We start from the raw sequence: 21,143 nt of genomic DNA on the forward strand, positions 1-21,143 counted from the left end.
ATATATATATATATATATATATATATATATATGTCGTTTAGTTCACATCACAATGTTATATATTTATGCAATGATTGTTTTTACAAAATGAAAATACCATTTTATAATGATTCACACATGAAAAAAGCTGATGGGAAATATCATAAAATGACCAACCAATAAGAAGAATGATACAAGTAAAGCTAAATGTAACATGTACAAAATCAGTTTCACTGTAAACAGTATTGTGTCAAAAGCAGCAATGTGATATCACAGTGTGCCTCCTGCTCAAACTATGTATTCTTTGTCATAGTAGCAATTACTGCCAACACAAGCTGTACAAACCTCTGCACATTCTACAGACCCCATCCCTGTACTTTGGTGGGAAACCCGTGTCAAATAATTATGGCTCAGTGAATCTTATAGGAGAAGGTGAGGTCATGTGAGACAGAAACCAATCAACAGCCTGCGACTCAGCTCTGAAACATCGCAGCCATTTCCAGCTTAGATTTGGTAGAGTGTTTCGGTTTCAGTTTGAAATGGTACAAGACTGTTTTGCAGAAAAGATTAATTTTTGTTTAGGTGCGAAGGCCACACAACAATGTGCACCGCCTTTTACCAACCACCGTAAAGGTGCATAAAACTTAACTTTTAGTAAGTTAAACCACGGGAAACTTATGCATCTTAATTGGAACATTGTCCAATGCTGCACTCCAACTGTCAATGCCGTGTCAGGAGATTTGTGTGGGTGGATCAAAAGAAACCATTAGGCAATACCCTCTTGAGAGCTGTGAGTGCAGTAGTCATGACAACATGGTTTTAGTAAATTGCACATCTCTATTAGCTCCAATCAACTTTGGCTTATCTTTTAGGATCTCCATATTTTCTCCACTATAAACCAAGCTACAATGTTGCTTCACTCGTCTTGCCCACAATATTGACCGAAATTTTTGCTAAAACATTATTTTCTCTCACGTTCCTTCTGGCCACTCTTCACCAAAATACGTAAATAAAATTAAGTTATGGGAAGCTCATAGTCTCGTTTCATGGCTGAAACAATCTTCAAATGTGGGCAACGTGACCAAACATTCTGGACACTACACCAGAAAAGACTTTTAGTTATGGATGTTAAAGGAGCACATTCTATATTTTTGAATACCTATGAACATTTTAATGATGAAATGAAATATTGTTCCCATTCCCACAATATTATACATGTCTAGAATGTCACCACGGAGAGAGAAAAAGGAAACATGCATGTGCATGATGGGTGTGGAGAAGGAAGTGACGTCATTGTCATAATGGTGGTCCACACACTTTCGAAAGAGCAAATGATGATTGAATCCCAGTGGACATGGCGTACCTTTCTCCGCAGGTGATATGTGATGGATGGGACGGGTACATTGCTTTTCGATTACGTTTACAAATTGTCAATTCAAAACAGAGTGAAGACGTGATATGATTGGTTTCTGAATCGTTTGAGACGGTGCAAACTTTCAGCTCTTCCATGAGCCTCGACTTCTGCATCAAATTTTTTTTTATCTCTGTGGTTATAATCCAAGTGTGGATTAAACGAGTCCGATATTGAGTTGAAAATAAACTCCCTCCCCCCCCCCCTTTCCACTAAATAAATTTTCAGTTATAACATTCAGATCTGTCAACAACAGTGTACATTCCTCCTTCCTCTATCCCATCACCCTCAAATCAACTCAACCCTTATATTATCCTTAACCTTGTTGACTTGACTTCTAGTTGTTGTGTTCTTTGACAACCTAGGCCCAAACCAATGTGAGACAACAACCATCTCAGCCGAAACTACATTGAAGAAAGAGGTGACAATCTCGCACGTCTTTGTACCGACCACCAATAACACCTCAGCATGTGACAAGACAAGAGTACAATTGCACAAAGAGGTGCATTAGGGGAAAGTGTTGGCATGCTGGTGCAGTGCAAAAGTCAGAGAACAACAAGCTTGTGTCTGGTGCAGTGTTTGTGTGTTATTGCTTTCGGTCAAGTCGAGCACGGATTTCAAATCGATGGCTTCATGTATCACATCTCCAGCACTGTTCGGACAATCACATTGTAATCCAACTGGGAATCCTGAGTTTCGCTTTTGATAAAAGCGAAAAATAAAAGCGAGTTTCGCTTTCCCTTTGTCAGGGAAAGAGGAAGGAGGGGAATAGAGGAAGGAGCTTGCCGACTCTTCACCAAGGGCATTAAGCCTGATGTTGGCTTAGTGGTTAGGGTGGCTGGCTTGGGATCTTAGGGTCCTGAGTTCAAGCCCTGTTGGCTGCTGATTTAACACCAGGTGGTGTTGACTCAGCCTGTCATTCTTCTGTGGTCAGCACAATGAGTACCAGTGTATTGGTGGAGGTGCACGGTATCAACGGCATAGTCGCGCCCCAACAAAATGATAGCTGCCATACGCAAGAAGAAGAAGACCAAGGGCATTCTTAATGTGAACACTTTATCAGACTACGTATTGGCTAGGTAACATGTATTCTTATGATTTGAGATGTTAATAAATGCTAATGGATTAGGATTTCATTCTGAAATCAGTCCAAGAGTTCCATCATCATTGCGGCACAGTTGTGGTGCTGATACAGTGCCTCTGCACATTCAGGCAGGAACTTGTAATTTGGTCATAGTGCCGGCAAACTCTTTGCAAAGGACAACATAGTATCTTTAACGTCTGCCAACTAATGCGGTAGACGGGACGTCAAGTTCAACGTCCATCCGAGGGATGGCACACGCATTGATGAAACTCTGGGAAGACAGTCTATAGCTAGGCTGTGATTGAAGGGATGAATTACTACGATTTTGAAAATTCAACCTTGTTTGCCCCTTTAAGCAATGAAGAATTATCGGAGGGAAAGTTCGACGATGAAAATTTTTCATGTTAAAAGGTAATTTAAAAAAGAAATGTAAACAGTTCAAGTCAAAGACGTTGTACATTGAAGTACATTGAACTTTGATTTGATGCATGGACCAAAAGCTTGATTATATAAGAGAAACACATAAAACATTTAATATCAGTCATTGCAGAGCTAAGAGTCATGACTGATGCCATGCTACAACAAATGCCATGTTTGGAGCAACATTTAAGGGAATGTTATGTTTAAAAAGCACATAATAAAACTTAAAGGCCGAATGCTTATTGCTATAAGGCAATGAGGTGGCGTAAGTCAAGGGCAAACTAACCCAACCGGGGTTGGTTTCTTGCCAAACAAGCTTCAGTTGAACAAAGATTAACACGAACTTTGAAAATTCAAGGTCTTGTCAGTCTGAGCAAGTCAAACAAGACTAAAGTCAGTTTTTGTTCAGTTTATCAATCACAAACCAAAAATTCAGCTGTCGCAAGCCTTTGCGCACCAAAAACAGAGATCATTGGGCTTGTGAAGAGTTGTTGCACTTGGAGAGTTCTTTCTCACCTTCATCTGCAGTGAAAGTTAATTTTATTAGCATGGTTGTTATAGATTAGCAAAGTCAATACACTATTTACAGTGGAATCATACAGAAACCTTGTGAAAAGTATGTGACATATCACAGCCAATCAAGAGTGACGAAATAGAAATTGGACTTTCATTGAGTATTGCATTTTCCCTTACCCACTAGGTATTGAGAATGAAATATCGATTCTTCCCTTTTGAATGGAATAACAGATTACCAAAGGCCTTATGTATTGCTTGCCCTTCGAATCAAAGGTCATTCACATGAATCATGTGAACCACCTGGTCAAATTGTTTACAGTGCAGAGGCTTCTCATCAGATAGCAACCACACTCTAGGATAGCAAGCAGTGAAACGGTGTCATGAAGCCTCCCAAGACGATAAGACAACCTGTCCAGGCAGGAATTTGGAATTTGATCAGGGTGGCGCTGGTAACTCGCCTACTCTTCACGAAGGACTCTGTGGTAATCTTTAATGTCAACTAACTTATTCTGGCAGACAAGACGTCCAGTTTATCTTCCATCCAAGGGATGATGCATACATTGATGAATCTCCGTGCCTGCTAAACACCAGAATGACAGTTTATAGCTGGCCTGAGATTTGAACCCGGTTCAAAGGTGAGTTTACATATCTCCAGGCCAGAGTTGGGGAACCTTTCCTCAACCCAGAGCCGTAACAGCTATTGCTTAAAGTTGGCGCTGGCTGGATATATACTCAATGATTTGTTGGTAATTTAAACAATAATGCAGATAAGTAATGTAACTAATCATTCTGACTTTAGATTGAAAAGCACGCCACTCTGAGTCAACTTTCTGCTTCTTAACACTCACCATTTCATCAACCATAGTCGATGATAAAACAAGATATCCACCTACTGTGTTTGACCACTTATTTTTTGAAACCAATCAGACTTTTTTTATGAAGGAAATGATGCTACAAAATAATTATTATTCGTTCATACTCGCTTTTATCTCAAACTCTAAGATTGTAAGATACAGAGCAAGTGTATGGTTGCGAAGCTAGTATTTCCTGTAATCAAGTTCACTTTCTGCCAAGACTGATGTGAATACTTGCAGCAGTTAATATGTATCTACAACTTATGAAGATTAAAGAAGTTCATACATTTGTTGGGAAAAACATTTGTGTGAATTTTAATATTCCTGCATAATTCTTCACTGTTCTTCTATTCCTTCTTGCACCATTAGGTGCACGGGGCTGCTGGAGGTTACAACCTGGACAGGTTGCCACTCCACCGCAAGATATTAAACTGCAAGTGCTGTCATTTGTACTTTGTTCAGGGTGCCAGCTACAATTTGCCTTTTCTTTGCAAAGGACACTGTAGGGTATTTAATGTCCACCAATTAATGCTATCAAATGGGATGCCCAGTTTAATGTCCATCCGAGGAATTGAGCACACATTGAAACACCATGATGGCAGTTTATAGCTGGGTCGAGATGCAAACCCAGGCTAGACGGCTCAGAATCAAGTCTGCATACCTCCATGTTATCCTGCCAGCCCTTCTAACATAATAGCTCCCTAAAATACTGAACAAAATATCACCATGCGGGCCGGATCAAAACATGCTGTGGGCCGGAGGTTCCCCGTCCCTACTCTAGGCTATCCTGCCTGCCAGAGGGTTTAAAGGGGAGTGAGAAGGGAGAAAAACAATGTTGATACTGATAATACAGATAGGACAAAACAAAGTAAAAGAGGAACAAAATAAAGTAAAAGAGGAGACAGTTTGTCATCATATGGCAGTGAGCTGCCTCCAAAGACAGGAGAAAAAGAGTGACAAAATGGACAGAAATGAAGGACAGAATGATGGTATCGAGTGCACAGCCTGACTTTAAGGAAATAAAAAGGAGGGTGGTTGGATGATGTGTGTATACAGTGCCTTCAGAAAGTATTCACATCCCTCCACTTTTGTCACATTTTGTTGTGTTACAGCATGAACTTTAAATGGATTAAATTTAATTGTTTTGTTTTTTCACTGATCTACACAAAATACCCCATAATGACAAAACCAAAACTTCTTTTTACAAATTCTTGAAAATGAAATACAGAAATATCTAATTTACACAAGTATTCAACCCCCTGCTGCAATGGTTTGTAGAAGCACCTTTGTAGAAGTTTGTAGAAGCGATTACAGCTTCAAGTCTTCTTGTGTATGTCTGTATCAGATTTGCACAACTGGATGTGGAGAGTTTCTCCCATTCTTTCTTTCAGATTTTCTTAAGCTCTGTCAAGTTGGATTGAGAGTGTCAGTGAACAGCAATCTTCAAGTCTTTCCACAGATTCTCAATGGGATTCAAGTCTGGGCTTTGGCTGAGCCACGCAAGGATTTTCACGTTCTTGTTCTGAAGCCATTTGTGTTGCTTTGGCTGTATGCTTGGGGTAATTGTCCTGTTGGAACGTAAATCTTTGCCGCAGTCGAAGGTCTTTTGCATTCTGAAGCACGTTAAGCAGGTTCTCCTCGAGGATTTGCCTATATTTGGTGCCATTCATTGTTCCCTCTATTGTACAAGTTTCCCAGTCCCTGCTGCTGAAAATCATCCCCATAGCATGATGCTGCCACCACCATGCTTCATGGTATGGATGGTGTAAGATAGGTGATTAACTGTGCTTGGTTTCCACCAGATGTCGCGCTTTGCATTCAGGCCAAAGAGTTCAATTTTTGTCTCATCAGACAACATAATATTTTGCCTCATGCTCTCAGTCTTTCATGTGCCTTTTTGCAAACTGCAGGCATGTTGTTATGTGCCTTTTTCTCAGGAGTTGCTTCTGTCTGCCCACTCTCCTATAAAGCCAAGATTAGTGAAGTGCTGCCGAGATTTTTGTCCTTATGGCAGGTTCTTCCATTTCAGCCAAGGAACTCTGTAGTTCTGTCAAAGTGGTCATTGGGTTCTTGGTCACCTCCCTGACCATGGTCCTCCTTTCTCGGTTGGGTTGCTCAGTCTGATCGGATGGCCAGCTCAATGAAGAGTCTGGGTAGTTCAATATTCTTTCCATTTCCTAATGATGGAGCTCACTGTGCTCTTGGGAACTTTCAATACTCTAGAAATTGTTTTAGACCCCTCCCCAGATGTGTGCCTCCTCACCATTCAATCTCGGAGTTCTACAGACAGTTCCTTGGACTTCATGGTGGAGTTTCTGCTCTGACATGCACTGTCAACTGTGGGACCTTATCTAGAAAGGTGCGTTTCTTTCTAAATAGTGTTCAATCAATTGCATTGACCACCGGTGGACTACAATCAAGTTGTCGAGACATCTCAAGGATGATCAAAGGAAATTGGATGGACATGAGCTCAATTTGGAGTGTCATAGCAAAGGGGTTGAATATGTATTGATGCAAGACATTTCAGATTTTCATTTTAAATTGATTTGTAAAAAAATTCCACTTTGTCATTATGGGCTATTTTGTGTAGATCAGTGAAGAAGAAAAAAAAATCTCAATTTAATCCATTTTAAATTCAGGCTGTAACACAACAAAATGGAACAAAAGTCGAGGGGTGTGAAAACTTTATGAAGGCACTGTATAAGAGAAAGAGGTGCTGAAGAATAGTGGATGGTAGGATAGAGTAGATGCAAAACTCAACAGTATGATCTTAATCTTCTTTGTAAAATTGGATTACAACATCTGGTCAAAAGCATCATCTACTCTCTCCTACCATCCACCATTCTTCACTCTGTGGGAAGAGTTGAAGATGAAACAAAATCGTTATCCACAGTATGTTCACACAGAATGATGATGCGTTAAAATCAGGACGGTCTTAGTAGTCTTGCTTACTTGCTTTCTCCATTTCTTCCATATCCTGATTCTGTGTACGAGGATCTTTAACAAAAATGGAGGAAAAGACAGTTTACCAGGCCATTCCTCACTAAAATAAACCATGTTGCTTCCAGACAGATGTGAAGAATTGTTTAACTTGATGAATGCCTGATTCAATGGCATTCCAGATCATCAGCTGCGAACTGTCCAAAATCGAAGTTTCAATATTTCAATCCCAGTAGAGGAGTAGAGATTGGACCATACTCTGTGCAGAGCGTTGGTGCTGCCGAAGCAGTCTCCTTGGCTATTGCGCACAATCCTGGACGGGTCGCCACTCCAACACAGTATACCAGCAAGCTGGCACTCATTTTGGCTACCTCGGAAGGATGGCAGGCCGAGTTAACCCCACCTGGTATTAATTCAACAGCGGATCGAGATTTGAACTCAGGACCCTCAGATCCAAAGCCTGCCACCCGAACAATTAAGCCAACACCAGGCATCAATCTCAGAACCTCTCCGAAAATTGGGTATACCACATTAGTTGTGTTCAAAGGTCATCCAATGAAAGAGAGACAGAGATGGGAACAGTCAATGGACAAAAATAAACCTGTAACTAAGAGATTTCGATTCGGTATATGGGGGTATAAAAAATTGAGGGTAAAACTGCAGGTAGAGATGGGGGATAAAATGAGGTGATGATACACTGCTTACTTGAAGTCCTGGAAAGAAGAGTGCAAATTGAAGAGTGCATCTCCAGAAGGCAGTTCCACAAATGGGGGGGGGGGGTTAAGTGGGCAGAAAGCCTGGGTTTTAGGAGTTTATCCTCGAGGTGGTCACTTCGAAGAAGGAGCTGGGGAGCATCGGAGGGTTGAGAGAGCAGATGGAGGTAGACCAGAGGTGAGGCAGTGAAAAAACACAAATGCCACAGATCTTGCGAAGTGAGAGCAACAGGAATTGTGCTTTTGCTTCCTCGTCAAAAATGCCAATAATGTTAAAAGCTTTAGATTCCACAGGATCTGCGAGAGATAGATGTGATGCTCGGGTCTCATTCTGTGGGGAAAGCAACACTCAATTGAGCTGAGCTAGAGACAGAGGTTGCGAGTGGTTAGGATTTCTCCAGGATGATGGAATGATGGAGGATGTTCAGTCTGCAGCTGGCTTTGGAGACCAGTTTTGCGATATGATCAGTCCAGGAGAGTTCATAGCTGATGATGAGGCTGAGAAATTCAGGGGTATCGTCTTGACCTGCTGTTTGAGAGTTATAACCATTGCTGAGAAAGTAGCAGCAGCACATGGAGAGTTCAGTGACCAGGATGAAATCCAAACTGATAGTGATCAAGCTGTTTGAAAAGAGGAAGGACATGACATCAGCAGCAATGATGGATTCCATAACTTTGTTTAAACTGACAGTAAGCTTACTGGTTTGAAGTTGATAGGACCTGTTTTTGCACCCTTCTTGTGGATCGGAGAGATATTTTCTGGATTTAAGGCAGAGAGGAGGTCACCAAAAAGGGGTAGGCTGAACAGAGCAGACAAAAGAAGATGAGCAGCGCAACAAGATTTGAGATCACAACACTGTTTCAATCTGGGTCTGTTGCCAAAACAATGCCCTGGCAGGAAAAAAAAAAAAAAAAAAAAAAAACTGTCTGCCTTCTCAGGTGAGAAGGATACAATTCTGAGTTGATAGCGGGTGTGAAGTGGTAAAATGGGTACAGCGTGCTGAGTTGAGTAGATTAATTTTTTTTTTTTTTTTTTTTAAACATGATTATATCTCAGAATGAAATTTTGAAATTTTGAATTCAGGTTTCCTTTTCTGACTCCTCAATCATGCAAACTACCAGTTTTATGTGGTGATTTACACTGGGCAGAATAATTAGACCGAGGCCAAGCAAAGCGAGGTCGAGGCTATTTATTCCTGGTACGTGAAATACCATGCAACCTGTGCCTGGAGAACAAAAGACTTTTTGGAACGCCAACTGCATTTTACATCCAATCATGTATCTGTTCAAAAAAAATTGTCCATGGGTGGGTATTATAATGTTGAAAGCTTCGGGTGACTTTCTCAAGTGGTTGCAGAGAAAACAAATTTAAAAGCACCTCAAGGTGAAAAAGTGAGGGCCTCGGCGGACATTCCACCACATGTTCAAGGATTGTTGTGGATGCCTATTACTGGTATGTACAGCTTTCATTGAATGAAGGACAATTAGGAACTATAACGGAATTAAAAAAAACATGTCTCTTCATGAACAAACTTTATCATCTTACCATCGTCTAGAAGCACTGGGTTGTCTCCAACATGAGTTTGTTCGTTGGTTGCCAACAGCTGTGTTTCCTCAGAAGCAGGGTGGATCACGATGGTGGGAACTGAGAGATCATTTGCGTCTTCTGTCCCATTTGAAGGCTCCACTGCTTCCCTCGTCTCATCACTTGAACACAGACTGTTTTCCTTCTGTCCATCATTCTGTGTCTGCTGGAGCTGACGCCACATCTCAAGAGTGCACGTGTGGATGAAGGCATATTGTTCCTGTTGTAGAAATCCATACATCATCATTTAACCAATTAAATTCCAAAAATGTTGATCCAACCAAGTAATGGCCTGCTGATAATTAACCTAACAGAGTACCCACCCGATGGGCGATCTTGTTCCAAGCATGCAACAAGTTCTTATGACACACCCCTTTGTTTTGGCAGTGTATAGGCAACAGACCACTGACTTGATCGCTCCCAAAAATAAAAAAATAACCCAGGTTATGTACATATACAGCACTGTATAGTACATCACGGTTATATAGCTTGAATAATTCCAATTGCACTGGCCCATAGGCTGACACCAGAAGCCTGAGCCATATACGTACTGACGCCTTCACAAGGCCCATCACGCCTATTGGCTCCGACCTTTCGATATCTGATGATCTTTTTAACAGTCGCTTGGGTTGTTTTACACTGAACGGAAGACTTGGGAGGGCATGAACATTGTAAATATGGTACTTCCAAAGATGTTACCGATTAACTTTTTTTTTTCCACCGATCTACACCAAATACTCCATAATGACAAAGGGAAAAACAAGTTTTTGGAATTTTTTACAAACTAATTAAAAATGAAAATCTGAAATGTCTTGTAACTAATATGGTAACTAATACCAAAAAACATGTTTTCTGCTTTAACTAATGAACTGAAATCCAATATCTCATATTTACTGACCAAGGAAGTTCTGTTTGTCATTATCAGTTCAGATTCAGGCTGACTGTGTTGAGTTTGTTATATTTGTAGTTAATTATCGTTGAAGAGAATTTTGTGATATAGTTGTAGTTATAAGCAAAAGTAGAGGTAAAACGTGAACTGCCCAAGGTTACATTTCAGGATATCACAGGTTATAAATGACAGCCTGAATCTGTTGTCACATCGACCGAAGATTTTGAATTAAATGTTTGAAACTTTCCCAAACTTCTTGAGTAATATCTCTGCAAATGCTTTCATATCACTCTGATCTCATAAACTCATCTTTTTTCCTCTTTCCACATCACCAACCACCACTTCTCTTACCTCTCATCTCGTCGTCTGTCCGCTTAACAATCTCACTCCCCAAACCTCATATTTTCCAAATGCTTACGTAGTACGATGATGGCCCACAAGTTGGTAGTAGCAGAGTTAGTGCTCTTAAGGTATTCCAACACATCCTATAGATTCTCCATATAGACCGGTCAAAATAGTGATTTACCCACCACAAATTGCAATAGTTATCATTCATGTTTTTTTCCACTCCAAATATGTTGTAGAATGACATACTAAAAGTCACCTTAAATCAGAGCATTGGAACATTTCCATTTTGACCTCAGTTTGAGGCAGCATTTTTCCACAAATATCAAAAAATAAAATTTTGGGGTAGGGTCTAGATTTATGGTAATATTGTGAACAATTCAAAACTTATCCCTAATATCGAGGTATCAACAGATTCATAATGAAAATACATTTCTAACAATACCATATGTAAAGGTATTGATCTAAGATTCGTGTTTTTAGAGTTGATAATGTTTGGAGAATCTTACCAAAATAGTTATTTTTGGATGTTTGACCATTTCAGATTTAATTCCCCAGTAAAGATAACTGAATGGTCTATTTACTTTATCCTATGTTATTGTGATTGCCATAGAAGATACAATAAATGTACTAATGATTGAAAGGGGCTGAGGGCTGTTAAATTAAATATGCATAGGGGAGAGAGAATCAGAAGGGTGTGGGGGTAGGGCAAAAGTATATCCAGGGGATAGGTGAGAATTCTGAAAAGGTTCTCACTCACCTCAAAGTCTGGAACATCTTTATTTACAATTCTAATCATGTTTTTGTTTCTCTCAGGTTGAAGTAATCTATTAAAGATGGACAAGTGTGTCTTCTCTAAGGAACCTCTATTGAGTGGACAAAAACTGCAACGTAAGGTACCAAAGGATGTGAAGGCATTGCAAAAGCTAATGCATTGCGGTCTAGCAGTACAAGTACTGTTCCTGGACAAGTTGTGCATGTCAAGTGTAGAAAGGACTTCTGTTCTACAAAGTGTATAGCTCGTGCCAGCAGAAAGCAAGAATGTGACTGTTTCTTTCAGTAATACACCAAGTACACACCAATCCACAGGAAATACATTTATTTATAAAGATAACTGCATATTCTGTGAGCATCCAGATACATTCCATGGCAAGGTAAAAAGTCATAGACTTATTCCAGTCAGATCAATGGATTTTCAAGATAAAGTTAAGAAATGTTGCAATGAACACAAGGATTTGTGGTCAGAAATTGTGAATGGTAGACTTGAGTTTGCACAAGATTTGCATGCTGTAGATGCAGTATACCACAACCTTTGCAGCACAAATTTTGGAACAGGAAAGCAGGTACCACAACAGTTCATGGCAGATGATAAAATCCAACCGAAACGATTTAAGCAGGGTAGACCTCCTGATTCGGCAAGAGAAGATGCTTTTAATCAGGTGGCCATGTATTTGGAGGTCAATGATGAGGAACAAATCTCAATACAGGATCTTATAAACAAAATGGAAGAGATATCGGTTGAGACTGGAATTGAACCATATGGATTTATCGACATGAAACATAGACTTGAGAAACATTTTGGAGACAAGATAACCATCACTGAGATTAGTGGAAAAGAAAATGTGGTTACATTTTGACATAAAGTATCTTCTATCATCCATGACTTCTACTCCTAACCCAAGAAGTATGACCATGATGAAGAAAAATTAAGAATTATAGAAACTGCAGCCAAACTTATTAAAAGTGATGTAAAATTAGTGAAGCAGACAGGAATTTTATCCAAGTTCAATTGAAATATCTTCTACTGACAAGGCTATGTCATCAATGGTAAGATGGTACCTGTGGACACTAATTTGAAGCCTGCAACTGACAATCTCATGGAAGCCTTCAACTGCAATTGCAGAACTAACTGTAGTACACAGAGATGCTCATGTAGAAAATTTGGCCGAGAATGTTCTCCAGCATGTGGAGAATGTAAATGCCTACACTGCTCTAACACAATCCTGCCTGATCCAGAAAGTGATGCTGAGGATGTATTATAATGTATAATTTGTGACTTTGTTTTGTTCAAGGTGTTGTTTAGAAGTGACTTACTTGAAGTAGTTTAAAATATTTATTTTTCTTCATTAGATATACACGTCAGCTCTTGATAGCACTATAAAATAGTGATTGTTATGTAGTTTTAACAAATAGTGCAGTACTAATTTACTAGTTACATGTAGTATTGAAAAGAAAATGGCTACCTTGGAATTGGACTGTTAAGATTCACATGTACATATTACAAAATGTGTTGTATATTTGCTTTTAGTAGCTTAGTACTTCTGGCTCGAATAGCTTTTTTAGTTTGGTGTTTTTGCTATTTTAAATTCCATAGCAATAAATGGAGATAAACTATAACACATCAGCACCCAGGAGGATTCCAAACTTCTAAGCATAAACTAATTGTCTGATTTATTTTATAGGAATATTGATTAGTGAAATTCCAGTAACAAAATAATTGTGTTTTATTTGTATAATGATTCATCATAGTATTTTATTTATGTTGGTAACTTTATATTCTGTAAATATGTTGAGGTTTTGCAGTAATACGACTTATGCCGAAATGGCCATTTGAAGGGAAGAATTTTGGAATATGTTAATCCTCCTTCAATCTTCAGTAAACTGGTTATAGGCTTGGAGCAAGATATTATGTACACATTTAGGACATGGGGGACCAAAAAATGAAAGTCATTGTATGATTAAGTTTTGAATATCATTTGTTAGCCAACATCATGGGATTCAGGATCTATTTGGGCAGAGCTTACTTCTTCCTCTTTCTATTGCTCTGACAGGTTCAAGGTCAAATAGACCCAAAGAGTATCAATTATCTGTATCAAGGAACCACTCACATCATTCTAAAATTGGTCTGATGGCTTAGATATGTATTATACACTAATTGGAAACCACATATATGGAGAATATTTTGTCTACATGATATTTTACCTTGAGCAAAGAGGTCAAGGCCATATGAAATTAACAAATTGATCAAATTGATCAGTGTTCATTCCGCTCAAAATTATAATATGCACATAAACTTAACCATAGAAATACATGCTGTGATGAACCAAACTAACATCTTAGGATTAAAAGTGCAGATTTCTTTAAAATGTTCTGTATACTGAACACAAACTGGCCTTTGCTATTGATTTTTATATCATAGGGCCATCTTGGTAAACTTATTCTATGGTTAGAAAATCAAGCTAAAAGCGACCAGTAATTTTGTAGCAGCTTGGTAAATGCAATTTGTTACGTACTTCCTAACATTTTTGACCCAATCATGGGAGTGAACCTAGAAACTGGTATGTAGTAATGATCCATGTTGAAACTTGCCATTTTAAATCATCACTTTATGCAGAAGTAAATTGCTATTTAAGATGTTCTATCAGATGCATTTCAAATTTCTGGAAGAAGATTTTGTAAGCTTCACTATGACTGGGAGAAATTTTGCAAAATCTGAGATTTTACACATTTGAAGGTGCCAAGATATGCAGAAGGTCATAAGAAATATAGTTTCGAGGAATTGTTCTATTCTTATATATAATGATATATATCAAACAAAAAATGCAATTTCAACCATTTTGGACAACGTATACAATCATACATGTAACCCATTTCTAAAAAATGAGCTATAAAAATGGAAAAAATAGCCTGTATTTGGATAAAAAAAAAAACATGCTTTGTAAGCAACTATATCCGTAGGACCCATAGCAAAGTATACATTTTCTGAAAGCACAGACACTTGGGCATTATATAACATTAAGATTGTTTATCTTATTAAATCTGGGTTCAATTTCTAAGCTTTCTCCTCATTTAGGACCACAGTGTACACAATACCATGCTACAAGCCTATATCTCACTAACTACATTACATATTGGCAAAATTTAAAAACTGTGACAGTCAGAAAACATGTATATAGATATTCAGACCAATTGCGGACCTACTTTGGAAATTAAAAAATTATGAATTTAAAAATGTCAACATGTATGTCTAAATTCGATAATTTTTAGTGATAGGCAGAAATGTTTTTCTTCCGTCATGATGTTCATTTTAGGTCTACATCATTACTTGTGGTGTGTTTGAAAGGTAATTTTATTGTGAATCTACTGATATCTTAATATTGAGAATCGGCCAGTAATTTGTCATGATATGGTCATGTTACTATACCCTCCCCCTATATTTTGGCTGTCAATTTTTTCTTCAATGTCACCTTAAACTGAGGTCAAAATGAAGCTGTTCCAATGCCCCGATTTAAAGTGACTTTTAGTATGTCATTCTATGATATATTTGGAGTGAAAAAAAACTTGAATGATAACTATTGCAATTTGTGGTGAGTTTGACCCTAAATTGGCCTATTTTGACTGGTCTATATTGGTGAAGTTCTACTGTAACTTTCTCAGTTCCAGAACCAACAAACACTCTTAGCATGCATGCAGTGTCACAAGATATACTTAGATTTATTTAAAAATACATTTCCCTCACTTGTCACAAATCCACCAAACACAAGTAAAATATAAGTTGTTATTTGGATAAGCAATCAATTGTTGTTGTTGTTGTTGTTGTGATTATTTAAGTATTGTGTCCTTCAAACAGGACATAAAGCCAGCTGTTTTGTCTAATTGCATTCATAAGTGGAAGTTAAAGACCTCCCTATGCCTTGTGTTAGCTTAATGGTTAGGGTGGTGGGCTTGGGATCCTCAGATCCTGAGTTCAAATCCTGCTCAGCTGTTGAATTAATACAGATGGGGTTGCCAGCCTGTCATCCTTCTGAGGTCAGCAAAATGAGTGCGAGCATGCTGGTATCCTGTGTCGAAGTGGCAACCCGTCCAGGATTGTGTCCAATAGCCAAGGAGACTGCTTAAGCAGCACCAACGCTCTGCACAGAGTATGGTCCCAATGGACGGATGGAAAGACCTCCCTGTCCTTTTCAAAAGGAAGCCGTTGTGTGTTGCTTTTATGGTTAAGTTCTAAATTACTTCCATAACGTATCGGTCATTAGTGACACAGCCTCGCCTCAATAATTGTGCAACCAACAGGTCAAATTCCTAATTAAGTACTTGCCAGATAAGTATTTGATGCAAATTGTCATTTGTATGCATAGTTTAATAAGACAATATTAATATTTACTACATATTAGTATTTTTTTTTAAAATGCCCCAATTTTCCCACATTATTATGGGTTATCCAGGGAAAGTTGTTTTTTGACCGATGCCTTTCACGCACCGGCTGGCCAGGCCTCATGGTTGACTGACGTTGGCAGGAATTTGGAAATTGTTCAGGGTACTGGCGATATTTCACCAACTCTTTGTCAAAAGACAATGTGGGATCTTTAACATTCACCAACTAATGCTGGTGGACTGGACATCCAGCTTAATGTCCATTTTGTAATTTCATTTATTGAAAAATTATTTGAATATACTTTCATCGCAAGTTATACCATTATTTAAAGGAGTAAATCAAAACAATATGATGAACTCGTATACAAGGACGACAAAAAGGCTTTTCATCACAATATATATATATATATATATATCAACATTAGAGCTGGACAAAATTTTACCAAACATCGTGTGACCAGGTATATCAGGTTTTCCATTTCTTAAAGTCAAACTCACATACCTCTGTTTGCACCATTCCTGTACGATACCACCTCAGCTCTGCCACAAGAGCCATGAAATCAATATTGTCGCTGCCAGATTCCAAGTCTGAGAGCACCTGGTCCAGGGCTATAAATGTTCCAGTCCGGCCTACACCCGCACTGCAAACACATCGCAAAATATTTTTTTTTAATCAGGTTTTCCTTGAACAGGAAATTGGGAAATTAAACATGCCACAACAACCATCCTTGCATCACATACTGTAAAGGTCGCCGGATTTGAACCAGTTATTTTGATTCCAATCCTGATTAACAAATGTAATGGTCAACTGTGGGGTGGACCCGAGGTCAAATCTGCCACCCACACAAAACGGATTGTCTTTAGACACTATGCCACCCGCCGGGAAAGTTGAACAGGTCTTTATTTTGGTTTTTTGTGTACAGACAACTCCAACGAGAATCTGTTTGCTACAGCCAGTTTGTCCTTCTAATAGGATGGGGCCAAGTGATTTCACCCAAGAAGAGCTGGCTGCAGTTTTATATGAATGCCTATTGAGGTTTGGCACCAATTTATCATGGCCCTGGACTTGGTCATGCCATAGTTATAATCCCAATAACAAACCATGTACCAGACCAGCACAGGTGGTGAAAAACAGGTCTCATAAATAAATAATTATATGGGGAGGATAGGGAAGAGAGGGAAAGGATGTATTTCAAGAAATGTGCAGGACTATAAATTCCCCCGTGCTTACGATAACTCGATTGGCTTAACACATTTATCTTATCCTTTCACATCACAGATAGCTCAGACTGGGGAAGAAATAATAAGATAAAGATATAGAACTTTTTTCCCATGCGATGGCTTGTGCGAGGCCCATGGATCATGTGTCTGTCCATGTGGGAAGATAGAGTACCTATGGCTGAAGATAGAGGATGGAACGAGAGGGAGAGAGGGATGCCCTTTGACACAACCATGTCCAACTCCTTTATATAACTTCTTTAATCCACTTTCCCAAGTTCCGTTAAGTTCTCACATCTAGTTCTCCTCCGCAGTTTCACTCACAGCCAACGCTCCACACCTGCACGTCTGACTCTGAAGCTCCATCATTCTTGACTCCTTCTTTCCTCCCACCCCCTCTGTTTATAGGCACCCCCACGACAGCACATTTATTAGTCCTCCCCAAGGACCATTTGTGCCACGACATGCCCACTGCTGCTGGCAAGCTGTGACAGTCTCTATATCAGCGTGCGGCCTTGAAGTGTACCATATTGTCCTTTGAGGGGACCTGCTTAGTTTGCGGAGCTGGGCTGACAATTCATTATAATAAGAAAACACAGACAGATAACAAAGGAATTATTTTAGGGGTTAAGCAGGGGAGGGAGGAAAGTGGGGGCTGAGATGCATATGGAGGAGAAGGGAAAGCACAATCCTCATCTCCGAACACACGCTTCAACATGTTTCCTCTCATTTTCATACAGATATCGTATGCTTACACTAAACATGCACTAATGGCATAACTGTGCGATACGAGGTCCGTCTAAAAAGTAACGGGACTGAGCCTGCTGTGTGCTCCACTTACACAACTTGAATGGACAGGTTGTGTCACAGTCTTTCACAGCATTCCAGTAATATATATATATATATATATATATATATATATATATATATATATATATATATATATATATATATATATATATATATATGATTGGTGATGGTTGACTGCGCTCATTGTGTGATTTTTTTACAGGTCGTGCTTTAAATGTTGTCCAGTCTGAGTCGTCGCGCTAGGAGTCGTGAGCAGAGAGCCAATCTGAAGTTTCTTGCCAAGCTTGGAAAAACACCTTCCGAATCCTTCGCAATGCTGCAGCAAGTCTACGGGGAAGAAACGATGTCACGTACACATGCATTTTAATGGCATAAGAGGTTAAAAGAGGTACGGGAGGAGGTTGAAGACGATCCACAGTCTGGAAGACCTTCAACGAGCAGAACGGCAGATAACATCGAGCGTGTGAAGCAGAGCGTGCACGCAGATCGTCGACTCACGAAGCGCATGATTTCTGAGGAACTTTCCATCAACAAGGACACTGTCTGGAGCATCATCACTGAAAATCTCGAAATGTGCAAGGTGTGTGCAAAGATGGTCCCCAAGCTGTTGTCCGAGGACCAAAACAGCAAAGAGTAATTGTCTGTCAAGACATTATCGAGCGCCTCGAAGACGATCCAGACCTGCTCGGGAGAGTCATTACTGGCGATGAATCGTGGATATTCGAATACAATCCCGAGACCAAATGGCAGAGTCGTCAGTGGAAAAGTCTGGCATCACCAAGACCAAAGAAAGCAAGGATATCAAAGTCGAAGGTCAAGGTGATGCTCATCGCGTTTTTTGACATTAAGGGCATCGTCCACTTCGAGTTTCTACCACAGGGTCAAACAATTAATCAACACGTGTACAAGGAGATCCTCCGGTGCCTCATGAGATCAGTCTGGGACAAGAGGAGGGATCGGTGGGACAACAACGCCTGTGTGCTCCACCATGACAAAGCCCCTGCTCACAGTGCCCTGAACATCCGACAGTTTCTGGCAGAGAGGAACGTGCCAACTCTGGAGCAACCCCCATATTTGCCAGACTTGGCCCCTTGTGATTTTTTCCTATTCCCCAAGCTCAAGGTGGTGATCAAGGGGACCCGATTTCCTGATGTGGAGGCCATCAAAAGGGCTGTGACGGCACTCCGGAGTATTCCAGAAGAAGCCTTCCGGGGGTGCATCGAAGCGTGGAAGAAGAGGATGGACAAGTGTGTGAGACTGGAGGGAAACTATTTTTAAGGGGACAAGCTGTGATTTCAATATATTTTTTGGAAGAAAATTTCTGTGAAGTCAGTCCCGTAACATTTTGGACGGACCTCGCATTACTCCCATTACCCTTTATCATGTTCCCAAAACAATACAGAGTGAGTAAGGGTAAGGACAGCAATAATCAACTGAGAAAAATAAATAAGACAAAAGGAAATCAAGGGATTTAGAGGATAAGGGATGGAAGGGGAATGCATGGAGCTTTAAGGATAGCAAGGGAAGAAAGAGGAGAGGGAATGTGGGAAATGTGGAAAATAACATCTGCAATATTTGCATATATAAATGTGGCAGATATGGTATTATCCACCTTTCCAAGTCGTATACAATTGGACCTTCTAGCATACATTTCTAAATGGAAATTAGGCAATAATCTTCAAACTATGTATTTTGTTGCTGTTGAGCTCCAAAATTTTTTTACAATAGGATAACAAAGCAAACTTAACTCAACAATGATTGTCTAACCTCCACTGAATGCACTTCAGTGGAGGAAAAACATAGAAGGCCAAGTATCATCTGAACATACAGTTGGTGGGACAGAAAGGAACCCACCTGCAATGTACGAGTATTGGTCTGTTTGTAAGTTGTGCGGCAAGTCGAGTCTTTTTCAGCAATTCTACGAGTCCTGACACGTGGCTGTTGATTGGTGTTCCTTTATCAGGCCATGCCAGGTACTGGAAGTGGCGTACTTCTCTCTCACCTTCATCCTGACACGTATCATAGCACCACAAGGAGTCGGTTAAAGACATGATATTCGATTTTCATAAATTTCCACGGAATAAAAAACTATGGATGGTTATAAAAAATCTTAAATATACGTTTCCTGCAATAACTTGTTTGTGCAAGGCGATCAGCGGAATATACGAAGAGTTTGGTTCCAAAACGACATCATTCCATTTTGATTGTTTTGAGGAAAATGAAAATTTATGCTGAGATAATAGGGAAGAATAAAACGACTTGTTTAGTTTGAATATTTATTGTGCAATTAGTAAATTATTTTCAAATCCTAAAACAAAATCGAGAACTTTTACTTATTTATTGTTTTTCCCCCCAAAAAACCATATATCCGCTGTCCGATTTTTCTCTAAGTGCTAGAAATCCACGTACTGTATGCATTTTGTTACAATGAGATAAGTGTAATTCTGTATGAAACTACCAATGTTTTTTTGATAAGTTCAACAAAGATCACCTCTCGCAAAGTGAAAACCTCTTTCAAGTGACAAATCTCTTCAATCAAACCACCAAGTTATGTTCAATAAAATTCGTCAAGGATCTGGCCTTTCTGCATTAACTTTGCATCACAAAAACTGCAGCAGAACTTCACATCAAGACACCTTTGTAATGAGAACACCAGCATTAAGAGACCAGGGAGCACCTCTGTAAAGACCTTGAATCAACTTTTCCCATTAAATTCTGTATCTAATACCAGCCTGAGTGACCCAATTGCCCTCGCTGTCATTGACATTTTCAGTTATCTGCATCAGTGCATTGTTGTAGAATCTTTTGACATTGTTTGGCACACCCATTTCATTGAGCAGAATCTCCACTTGGCCTGTTTTACAGTTGTCTGCATTGAAAGTTTGGCAGGTTTAAAGTTAGCCCACTTCTTCCCAGGCTTCAGCACACTATGGTAACAGTAGTCCCCAGTGTAAACAGTTTTAAATCCAATCTGCTCACGATTAAGCTGCAGCATTCCGGCATCTGTGATCTTGAATGACTTTTGTCCTTTCGCAAGCACCTGCGTGGCTGACTTAAAATAAAATGCCTGCCAGTCTTCACCGTATAAATACAGTTCCATGGTCATGCAGGACAGCATAGTATTATTCTGGGAGCAATATTGTGTCAATGTTTCTGTCAAAAGAAAATAAGATGGATATTGGTTTGTGAAAAAAACTTGGCTTGGAGCTTACTGAATGCCGTTTT

At 39.5% G+C, this 21,143-nt stretch overlaps 1 protein-coding gene across 3 annotated transcripts in view; it reads right to left on the reverse strand.

The window, feature by feature from the left end:
• The window catches only part of LOC147035177 (receptor-type tyrosine-protein phosphatase O-like), a 103,893-nt gene that overhangs the window by 34,426 nt on the left and 48,324 nt on the right, over nt 1-21,143 (reverse strand). For 2 of the 3 annotated variants that reach the window (XM_085894947.1, XM_085894932.1), the window contains exons 9-12: nt 19,773-19,927; nt 16,393-16,531; nt 9,464-9,722; nt 2,980-3,416 (exon numbers count right to left, since the gene is read on the reverse strand). In XM_085894947.1, the coding sequence (XP_085751073.1) occupies nt 3,364-3,416; nt 9,464-9,722; nt 16,393-16,531; nt 19,773-19,927 (606 nt within the window). In that variant the 3' untranslated portion in view covers nt 2,980-3,363. Of the gene's footprint in view, nt 1-2,979; nt 3,417-9,463; nt 9,723-16,392; nt 16,532-19,772; nt 19,928-21,143 lie in introns of those variants that run through there. The other variant, XM_085894939.1, reaches the window with a different exon arrangement.

Source organism: Eptatretus burgeri, chromosome 1 (assembly GCF_056783735.1).
Source record: "Eptatretus burgeri isolate ZD-2024b chromosome 1, Ebu_testis_v1, whole genome shotgun sequence".
Classification (NCBI taxonomy): Eukaryota; Metazoa; Chordata; class Myxini; order Myxiniformes; family Myxinidae; genus Eptatretus; species Eptatretus burgeri.